The sequence below is a fragment of the Ictidomys tridecemlineatus genome, chromosome 11 (genome assembly GCF_052094955.1).
Source record: "Ictidomys tridecemlineatus isolate mIctTri1 chromosome 11, mIctTri1.hap1, whole genome shotgun sequence".
Classification (NCBI taxonomy): domain Eukaryota; kingdom Metazoa; phylum Chordata; class Mammalia; order Rodentia; family Sciuridae; genus Ictidomys; species Ictidomys tridecemlineatus.
Window position 1 is genome coordinate 121,886,799 of NC_135487.1, and position 11,009 is coordinate 121,897,807.

The 11,009-nt window shown below is 41.8% G+C and overlaps 1 protein-coding gene and 1 pseudogene across 1 annotated transcript; one reads left to right on the forward strand and one right to left on the reverse strand.

Moving 5' to 3' along the window:
• Positions 1-216: 216 nt before the first annotated feature.
• Positions 217-1,429, forward strand: LOC101962260 (GPN-loop GTPase 1 pseudogene; annotated as a pseudogene).
• Positions 1,430-6,976: 5,547 nt separating this feature from the next.
• Positions 6,977-10,671, reverse strand: LOC144364766 (antigen-presenting glycoprotein CD1d-like). The gene is made up of 5 exons (XM_078024953.1): positions 10,395-10,671; positions 9,848-10,126; positions 8,763-9,008; positions 7,735-7,837; positions 6,977-7,637 (listed from the first exon to the last, which is right to left on the reverse strand). The coding sequence occupies exons 1-5, from the start codon at positions 10,597-10,599 to the stop codon at positions 7,616-7,618; spliced, it is 855 nt and encodes a 284-aa protein (XP_077881079.1). The 5' UTR covers positions 10,600-10,671; the 3' UTR covers positions 6,977-7,615.
• Positions 10,672-11,009: the final 338 nt, after the last annotated feature.

Here is an 11,009-nt window from a genome sequence, read left to right on the forward strand (position 1 = left end):
TGTGATGGTCATCATTATACAAAGTACATGTATGAAGACTTGAATTGGGTGTCAACATACCTTATTTACAAACAGAGATATGAAAAACTGTGGTATATATGTATATTAAGAATTGTAATGCAAAAAAGTACATGTAAAAAATAAATAATTTTTTTAAAAAAATCAGAATATGCAAAAGCTTCACAATTTAAAAATTTCATAATTTCAAAGGGAAAGATGGCAGCCCCGGTGGCAGCCGCAGATTCTGGGGCTTCGGGACCTCCTAATCTCCCAATGTGTCTGTTGGTGTTGGGAATGGCAGGTTCCAGAAAAAACACTTTTTTACAGAGGCTAAAGAGGCACCTGCATAGGCAAAGCTGTCCTCTTTACGTGATCAACTTGGACCTAGCTATGCACGAAGTCCCCTTTCCTGCCAATATTGATATTTGTGACACTATGAAGTATAAAGAAGTCATGAAACAATATGACTTGGGCCCAATGGTGGCATAGTAACCTCTCTCAATCTCTTTGCTACCAGATTTGATCAGGTGATGAAATTTATTGAGAAGGCCCAGAACACATCTAAATATGTCTTGATTGACACACCTGGGCAGATTGAGGTATTCAATCTGCTCAGCTTCTGGAACAATCATCACTGAGGCCCTGGCATCCTCACTCCCAACAGTTGTCATCTATGTAATGGACACATCAAGAAGTACTAACCCAGTGATGTTTATGTCGAATATGCTGTATGCCTGCAGCATCTTGTACAAAACCAAGCTGCCTTTCATTATGGTTATGAACAAGACTGACATCATTGATCACAGCTTTGCAGTGGAATGGATGCAGGATTTTGAGGCTTTCCAAGATGCCTTGAATCAAGCAACTACATATGTGAGTAACCTGACCCGTTCAATGAGCCTGGTATCAGATGAGTTTTACAGCTCACTCAGGGTGGTGGGTGTCTCTGCTGTTGTGGGCACTAGCTTCGATGAACTCTGTGCAAATCACCAGGGCTGCAGAAGAATATGAAAGGGAGTATCGTCCTGAAGATGAACGTCTGAAGAAATCGTTGGCCAGTGCACAGAGTGAACAGCAGAAAGAACAACTGGACCGCCTTCGGAAAGATATGGGCTCTGTAGCCTTGGACACAGGGACTGCCAAAGAGAGCGGATCTCCTGTGTTGGACCCTCTGACTTAACCCTGACTCAAGGAACCTTGGATGAAGAGGATGAGGAAGCTGACAGTGATACTGACGACACTGACCACAGAGTTACAGAGGAAAGTCACCAAGAGCCAGCATTTCAGAATTTTATGCAAGAATCCATGGCACAGTACTGGAAGAGAAACAACAAATAGGAGATTTTAGGAAATTTCAATTGATTCTAGGAGTCCCAGATTCTGGGACTCCATATGAAGAAACTATTCTTATCACTGATTCAGGACTAGGATGAAGAGCAATTTTCCTCAGAATAGCAGGATTTTTCTTTTGAGAGAATCTTATGACTCAGGAGAAGTCAGGGAGATGATTCTTGGAGCTGGAAGGTAGACATGTCAAGTCTGCCTTGGCCTTTCATTGACATTTATGCAAGGAAGGATATACTGACTGATTTTGGAAGCTGACATGCCTTCACGCCTAAGTTTTATCATGTGAACTTGCATACTTCTGCTGGTGACAGAATACAGAGAGAACGTGTCATCCTGGCAACCACTTCAGATCTTAGCCTCTAGTTCCCCAGCACCATGTCCTCGACTTATGACCTGAGTTGTTCTTTTAGGAGAAAGGGAGAGGGGACACATAAGCTTGTCCCGGGTAGCAGTGGAGTCTCCTTGGCAAGTCAGTGTTGTGATGAAACATGTCTCACACTAGAAGCTCATGAGAGGACACCAAGTTTGTTGAAGAAAGTGGGCAGAACGTAAGATTTCTGAATAAGAATCCTGCTTAAATGGTAACTTGGATAAAGAGTTTCTAATTATAACTTTTAAAAAAAATTCATCATTTCCTGAAGGCACTTGATTTTGCTTATAACATAATTAAAATTCCATGAATTCATGTGATTAAAAAAAAAAGAATCCCCCCCCCAAAAGCTAATAGGTACATGAAGAGACATTCAAGTTCTTATTTCCAAAGAAAATAAAAGGTAAAGCAACAGTGAATTTATTGTATTCATCTAGAAACAAGTTAGACTGCAGGATAGTGTCCCAAGTCCTGGAGACACGGGAAGACCAGAGGACTCTTGCACTGCTTTCAGGAATGTAGAGAGGACAGCAGTCTAGTAGAATACATTACCAAGACCCAGAAACTCAACAACTTGATATAGATCACTAAAAATTCACACATTGTTCTTGTTTTAAAATTATATCCTTCTGGAAAGCATGATTTGTCTTTTCAATATTGTCTAAAATATTTCTAAATTTGCTGATCCCACTGATTTTTATTTATTGGTTTAAAAACAAGAACAATATGAATTCTGATTTCATCATGAACTTAATGCCAAAATAAGACTCAGCTCCCTAAGACTCTACTATCCAACCATCATAGCCCAGAGCAACTGTAAATCTCTGGGAATGTGTGACCCCAAAAAGGATATAGGGAGGAGTGTTATTTTATCCTCATGATTCTGGATCATTCATACACTGGTCAGCTACAACCATCAGATAGATTCCCTATTTTAAGTTTTAAATCTAGCCTACTACCTTTTTGAAACTCCCTTAAGATAAAAATGGGTTGTGTATTTTTAAAATGCTGGGGGCTAGGAGTATAGCTCAATGATAGAGCTCTTGCCTAGCATGAGCAAGGTCATGGGTTCAATCTCCAGCACTGCAAAAATAAACAGATACAATAGAAAATTCAAATTTCAGCATCTAAAAATAAAGTTTCCCAGGAACAGAGCCATGTTCACTTATTTACATATTGTCGAAAACCGCTTTGGGGCTATAAAGCTGAGCAGTAGTAACATGGATCATATCACCCAAAATAGTTACTATCTGGCTCTTAAGAAAAATTTGCCAGTCTTCACCCTGATTTATAATCTTAACCATCTCCAACATTTCCCTATGCTACAGTCCTGCCTAAAATTCTGTGACCTCATTCAGTGCAGAAGCCAGTCAATATCTGTGGCCACAAAATGGGCCCTCTTCTAGACGGAAGTAGAGGAACACTTGCTGATGCGATGCTTACAGAAATTCCAGCTAAGAATCTATATGCCACGGGGGTGGGGAGCAGCTGTCCAGGATATACTCTACTCATGGCTGGAAATGCTACTGATTTTTATATTTTGATTCAAGATGTACAAGACTCAAATCTAGCCTTCTTACATATGCTCTGAGTCTAAATAGATCCAGGACCATTTGGCTATGAATAAAACTATATGGTATGTAAAGTGTAGAAGCAGGTCTTGTGTTATTCATCAGACTACTACAGAATTATCACTACTTACAGCATTTTTGAATGTCGTGTAAAGATTGCTGGATTTCACCAGCATATCTGTGTAATGATAGATTCTATGACATCAAAAACTTTCAGGATTTTGTGGTAATACACATTACACTGGCCCAACTTGAATACTAGGCATCACTGTTACTCTTGAAAACACTTTAAAAGTCTTCAGGGTAAATATTGGTGATCTTAATCCAGAAGATGAAGTACTACCCTATCAGAGCCCCTGGGCCCAAGCTCACCCTTTGGTGGGCATTATTGTCAATATTTCATGACCAGGTAATCCAAGATTAAAGTCTACTCTAATACTGTCTGCTTCATCCACTTGTGCTGCCAACAAAATACTACAGACTGGGAAGTTTATAAAGAACAGAAATTTATCTTGTCACTGTTTCTGGAAGCTGGCAATTTCAAGATCAAGGTTAAACTAGCAGGTTCAGTTGTCTGGTGAAGATTATATCCTCTGGAGAAGAACACATGACATTAAGAGAAGAAAAGTGAGATAACCGAATGTTGCACGCAGCCTCTTTTATAAGGGCCTGAATCTCATTCCAAAGAGAGAAGTTCCCAGGGCCTAATTATCTCTTAAAGGACCCACCTCTTACCATTGTAATAGCAACTCCAGAATTTTGGACAGAGCTTGTTCAAACCATAGCACTACAATGCTTAAAAGCAAGCCTCTAATGATCCATTGCTAAATTGTAGCCTGAAATACATAGATACTTACCATCTAATCAAGTAAATCCACAATGTTAATGTTAAAATCCATAAGTAAAAACTCCATAAATTCCTAGTATACAAAATACTTGAAGAACTCTCACAACTCAACAAAAAAAAATGCAGAATTTCAAGAGAAATTTGTACCACTGACATGCCTGTATTAGAAATAACGATCTCAAAACAGTAACCTCAGCTTGTATCTTTAAAAGCTAGGAAAATAATAAGTTAAACTCAAAGTAAATAGAAAAGGAAAGATTAATAAAAATTGATCAATCTCTAGCCTGAGTGATCTGTGAAAACAAAAAGAACCCACAATTTATCATATTGAAAATGAGGAAAGTGACATAACTTCAGATCCCACAGATATTAAATGACTAATAAAGGTATATTTGATGACTTCATCCCCCCAAAATCAGCACTTTAATGAAATAAACTCCTTGAAAAACACAGACTACCAAAGTTCACTCAAAAAAGAAATAGATAACCTGAAAAACCCTATGTCCACTATAGAAGCTGAATTTGTCATTAGCAACCTATCTAAAGATGTCCCATGACATTGTTTAAACCAAATTTACATCCTAAACACTGGCTGCAAAAGAATCTCAGAAATCTTTCCAGATTAGGAAAGCCAATCTGTACTATCTATCCTCCATATTGCATTTGGGGTAAAATGCTGTTTTACTTTTTCCTAGAGAAAAATAATTTGAAAAACAAAAGATGATGCTTCTAAACAAAAAAAAATAAATAAAATAAAAGATGCTTCTCCTCCATTTTTAAAAGCTCTTGAGTGACTTGCAATTGATTTAAGTTTTTTGATTGTTTTTGTTTTGTTCAGTACTGGGGATCAAACACAGGGAATCTCTACCCCTAAGTTACATCCTCAACTCTTTTTATGTTGAGAGAGGGCCTCACTAAGTTGCCCAGGCAAGGGGTGAATTTGTGATTCTCCTCTCTCAGCCTCCCCAAGGATGGGAGGTGTGCACCACCCTGCCTGACTGATCAACAGATACTGGAGCAAGGGAGTCAGAACGATGATCAGAAGAACTAGCAACAAACCAATGTATCCCTATATGCTGACGTGTGGAACTCCCCGAAGGTCTTCAAGGAGTTAGGGATCAAGAGTCAGGGAGCTGTGCAATGTAGTAACCCTTTAGCTACTATTACCCAAGGGCTGTAATTTGTAAATTTTGTAAAAGTTTGATCAAGAGTCAAACTTTTACAAAATCATAGGAAAGCATATGGAAGTATAAATCAGATTCATATGCCATCTGTTTTCTTAATATCGTTTCATAATATTTAGTGTTAATTTTCATTAACATTATTATTGCATTGCATCACATTAAGGTGCCATCAATGGTTAAATGCAAAAATATTGTATGTGCCATAAAAAAACTGCCAAATGAACGAGGACACATATTTTTAATAACCCTATATTTTAGCTTTAGCATGTGTGTGTGTGTGTGTGTGTGTGTGTGTGTGTGTGTGTGTGTTGAACTGGGGATCTAATCCAGGGATCTAATTTACCATTGGATGAATGGTAAATTTCTTTTTTTGAAGCAAGTTCTCAATAAATTGTGCAGTCTGACTCCAAACTTACAATCCTCCAGCTTCAGCCTCCCAAGCAGCTGGGCTCAAAGGCATCTACCACATCCACTCCATTTTTATCTTTAATAAGTGTTCTTATAAACATATTCAGAGACAGACATTTATCACACATAATTTTTTGCTGATAAACAAAAAAAGTTTTTAAGATAAATTTAAAACTTCATGAAATAACTGTAATTCCTGCAAATCAAATTAATAGATCTAACTCACTCCTTCAGGGACTGTACATCGTTCTATGCTCGCCTGTAATGGTAACTGTTGTTGCTTCCCCCGATGTAGTAGTTACAAAGTCTAGTTTGGGGCTAGACACATTATGACCAAATACATATTCGAGCCTCCCTTGCAGGTAGATGTGCTCTTGTGACTATTTCAAAGAGCAGCACTAGGGTTCCAACAGAGAAAGGAGCTTGAAGAAGCCTGTATCCTTATCAGCACTCTGTGGAACTAAGCCTTGAGTGCCTACTCTGGACAGCTATTATATGAAAGACTTTCAAAGTATTTTAAGCTCTTGTTATTTGGGCTGTTTCTGCTTTAAGAAACTGCACTTAGTTCAAATCCATGTCTATTTTCAGTATTTTACAACTGCAAAATACATGCATCCTTACATATGATGCATAGAGAGCCCACTCCCCATTGGGCATACATCCTCAAATTCCGGGACTTTTATTTTAATAAAACATTTCAACATGATTTCCAAATTGAGAGGTCAGTGAATTTTTCATGTAAAGATATTTTTCCCAAAAGTGTTGTTTAAAAACTGACATATCATCCACCTTCATTGATGACAAATTGATGTCAGAATGAATATCTCACTAATACATTGATTTTTATCCCATGACTATTCCTGAGGATGATCATCCTTTATTATGTTTATTAGCTTTTCTGGATTTTCTCTTCATGAGGTATTCTAACTTAGTCTGTCCAGTTACTATTTAGAGTATTAATTTTTTATAAACTTGTAAGAAACTATCATTAATAATATTAACTGGCACTGTCAGTACACATTTTACCCAGTTTACAGTTGGTTTATGACACCTATTGTCATACATTTTATGTTTTTAACATATGTAAATTTTACCTTCTAGTTTCTGAGTACTTTTTGTGGTAAATATTATATATTTATTACAATATTATATATGATATATATAATATATATATATACATTTTTTCAAAACATTCCAAAATATGCATATATGAAACTATTTATATTTATATTATAATACAGAGTTCTAAAATTCATTTTCTACATGGAGAATCAGCTCATCCATTCCTTGCAGTGATTTGATCTAATACATATATTAATTGCAATATGCGGATCTATTTCTTAGTTTCCAAAGTTTCCATAAAAGTGACACAAACTGGGAGAACCTGAGATGTCATTAGTCAGCAGTGTTCATTTGGGATGTCACACAGAATATTCTGCAAAATCATGCTGACGTTTTAAAATCAGACATGTCACATAAAATTCCAGATTTCCAGTCTCCTTGGGAAATGCAGATTACAGCCAAGCCAGAGTTTGACTTTATACTTGGCAACAGGCCACCGCAGCTGCCACCTTGGCACAGGATGTGAGCTTCCCAGCTCAAGACAGATTCCATCACTCAGAGGCCAATGCATGCACTTCCAGCCTAGTCCCTGTATCTCCGCATTGCCTGCAGGTAAACACAAGAGTTTGCACTGCTGTCTGTACAGAATCACTTGTAACAGAAGGAAAAAGAACTTAAACTCTTTGATAAATGTTAAAAGAGGAGGTGATTATTTTTGTCACTTCTCCAAGACCACGCTCACTTCACCCTCAGTTCCTGAGCAGGGGAAGACTACAGTCCTGGGAGCTTGATGCTCGGCCTCCAGAGAGGCAGGTGACCAGGAGACTCACAGGAAGTCTTCATAGGAGCTGTGAGGGAGTAGAAACAGAGTCACCTTTAGGAAAACAGGAACAGAGGATGGAGAAAAGAGAATGAGGGAAGGAGCAGATGGAAGGGGAGACTTACCTGAGTCTCCTAATCCAGAAGGTTAAGCCTAGAATGAGCATAAAGAGGAACACCAGACAGGTCACCACCAGGAGGACCAAGCCTACAGAGGTGTGGCTCCCATCTGCATGGGGGAAAACAAGGTGTGTGTCAACACAGGACCCTTCCAGGTATCAAGTTCCCTGGTCTAGCGCATGTGAGGGGGCCAGGTGCTGCTTATTCCTCACCACCACCATGGATTTAGAGCATCAACTGCTATTCCTCAGAAGTTGAGACTCCCCACCTTTTCACAGGGTCTAGGCACCTGCACTACAGTTCATTTCACTATATAATAACGTAGCGTACAGGTGAAGCTGTGTAGACAGGCAGATCTGAATCTTATATCCAGCTGTTCCACCTTCTATGAGACTCTGGGTACTTAACCTAACTCAGCCTCAATTTCCTCATTTGTAAAATAGAATAATAGTGCTTCAAAGGAGAGTGGTGATGCTCAGGTAAAGCAATGGATGCAGAGTGGCCACGCCCCCACGCAGGAAGCACTCAGCAAACCACAGCTCTCCTTGTTAATCTGCTTTTCATATGTCCCTGATCCCCATTCTGCTAGGAAATGAGTTTCCCAGAATTCTGTTTTCATTTTTTATGCAGTACTGATTTTTGAACCCTAGAGTCTGGGACAAACCACTGAGCTGCATCCCTAACCCTTATCTTTTGTTTTGAGACAAGGTCTCCCTAATTTGGCTAGGCTGGCCACCTACTTGGAATTCTCCTGCATCAGCCTCCCCAGCAGCTGGGAATGCAGATGAGTGCTGCCATGCCCAGCTTCCAGGGATTCATTATTTGCCAACAACTTCCAGATCTCTAAGATTATCAATCCCATTTCATCTTGTATTAATACATCAGATCTCAGTCCTATTTTCCTCTTTACTGTGTCTGGAATCCATCCTTCTAGCCCTCCTAGTTGGTGTGTCAACTCCATCCTTCACAGTCGCTCCCTCTATGCTGGAGAACCACCTGCCTCCACTTCCAACACAGCCCCAGCCCTTTCTCACCCCAGTAGAGGACGAGGTCCTGCCCTCCTAGGCTGCTGTACTTCACCCTGCAGGCCAGGCCAGCTGCCTCCCCAGCTGCCACATCCAGGGTTGCTTGGAGATGCCACGTCCCATCAGCATGCTCCTGTTCACCTCGCATCCACATCACCCACACGGGCTTTGGGTAGAAGCCAGACACGTGGCACACCAGCAGCAGACGGCCAGGCCCAGGACTGAGGCCACTGGACAGCCAGGCCTCAGGCTTCACTGTATCCAATAAGGGATGAGGAAAGCATAAGGTGGGAACTCTGCATCAGAGGTCCCAGGCCTCCTCCCAGGTTCATGCTCCCCAAATGTCCACTTCTGGAGGTGAAGTCTCCAGGTAGCTCTGATCCCTTTGTGTCACCTTGCCCAGGAGACCCATCTCTGATACTCCTTCCCCTCCTCTGATCCCAATGCCCTATAAATGCCTCACCTCCCTACTCTAACACCCTGAGCTCAGCTGGAGCACACAGCATGTCTCAAACATTGTCTGAATCAATCCTGACCCACAGTCTTGATTTAATTCAACTCATGGAACCCAGCAGGTATTCAATGATGGTGGGTGATATGAAAATATACCCTCAATGTCAACATACCTTATATATAATCAGAAATATGATAAATTATTGAATAATTGTGTATTAAGAATTGTAATGCAAAAATAAATAAATAAGTAAATAAATAGAAAATACACCCTCAAGACTTATTCATCCTTTCCTGTGTCCTGCTCTTTCTCTGATGCTTAAAGGAAAGCAAACCAACTGAGCAGTGACGCACAACTGTAATCTCAGCAGCTCAGGAGGCTGAGGCAGGAGGATCCAGAGTTCAAAACCATCCTCAGAAAAAAGTGAGGTGCTAAGCAACTCAGTGAAACCCTATTCTCTAAATAAATACAAAATGGGCTGGGGATGTGGATCAGAGGTCGAATGCCTCTGAGTTCAATTCCAGTACCCACCAAAAAATAATGAAATGAAATAAATTTTTAAAAATGGAAAGAAAACCCTTGGATGGCAAAACCGAGAGGAGTCAGAGTATAGGGTAGATGGAGAGGACAGAAGGCTGACCTTGCTTCTCCAGTTCTGACTTCCCTGTCTCTAGGAGGCCATTCACAAATTGGGGGCAGATGTCATTGAGGAGCCACTGCACTGTTTCCTTTGTCCCTTTGTTCTGGTTGAGCACTTTGATGACCAAATCTACCCACTGGGGGGCCTGTGGGGCAGGCTCCCAAGCAGTTCTCTGGAAACTCAGGATATGTTCTCCTTGGTGTGCTACATGGAGAAAGTGTTCTGAGTCGTTCCCAGGGTGCACCTCACAGCCACCAGACAGCTGCAGCTCCATGGGATCTGTGGAGAGAAACGTGCAAAACTCAAATGAGGTTTCAAGGACTGAAAGGGATGAAGGAGAAGAGACTGGTACTGGGGATACCCGGGGGACCCACTGTGGACGGAAGTGAGAGTGGGTGGCCTGATGCCTGAAACTGGGGCCCGGCCAGGCAGAAGTGCAAGTCCTCAGAGGGGGAGAAAGCAGACAATCTCATCCCTCTCCCAGCAGGACTTCCATGTCCATTCTCTCACAGTGGCACCTGCCCAGGATCCCATCCGCTCAACTCACACTCTAAGGACAGCATTTTGGCGAATTCCTGTATGTCCCTGATGAAGCTGCTTCGAAAAACCCGAAATGTATTCTGCAGGTGGATCCACTGCTGGCTGCTGAAGGTGCCCTGGGCCCAGGGCTTCACAAATCTGATGGTGTCAGAGGCATTGCTCCAACTGTGCGTCTGCAGCTCCCCCAACCAGGCCAAGGCATCAGTGCGCATCTAGCTGCTGTTAGTGAAGGAGGAGATCTGGAGACAGCGGAAGAGGACACTCCTTCACAGGACTGGGGAAACGAAGACTGGGTAAGTACAGCGAGTGGCCCACGGAGCAGAGAGCACAGGGAGAGGAAGGAAGCAAAGCAGAAGGTGAGTCCAGGAGGGACAGCTGGGGTGCGCCTACCCTGACCCGCACCGCGCTAGGAGCCAGAGACCCCGCGATCTCTGGTGCATTCCTGCGCTCTGGGCTCCGCAGCCCAGCGCTCATCCCCTGGTCCAGGGGAGCCTTTCCCTAAGTCCCAAGCCCGCTCCCTCTCTCGGTCCTTTAGCGCCAGTACCCGGGCACCCTGGGCCACTCACCCTCAGAGCTTCCCCACGCCTGGGGGAGCACCCACAAGAGCAGGAACCACTGGCAC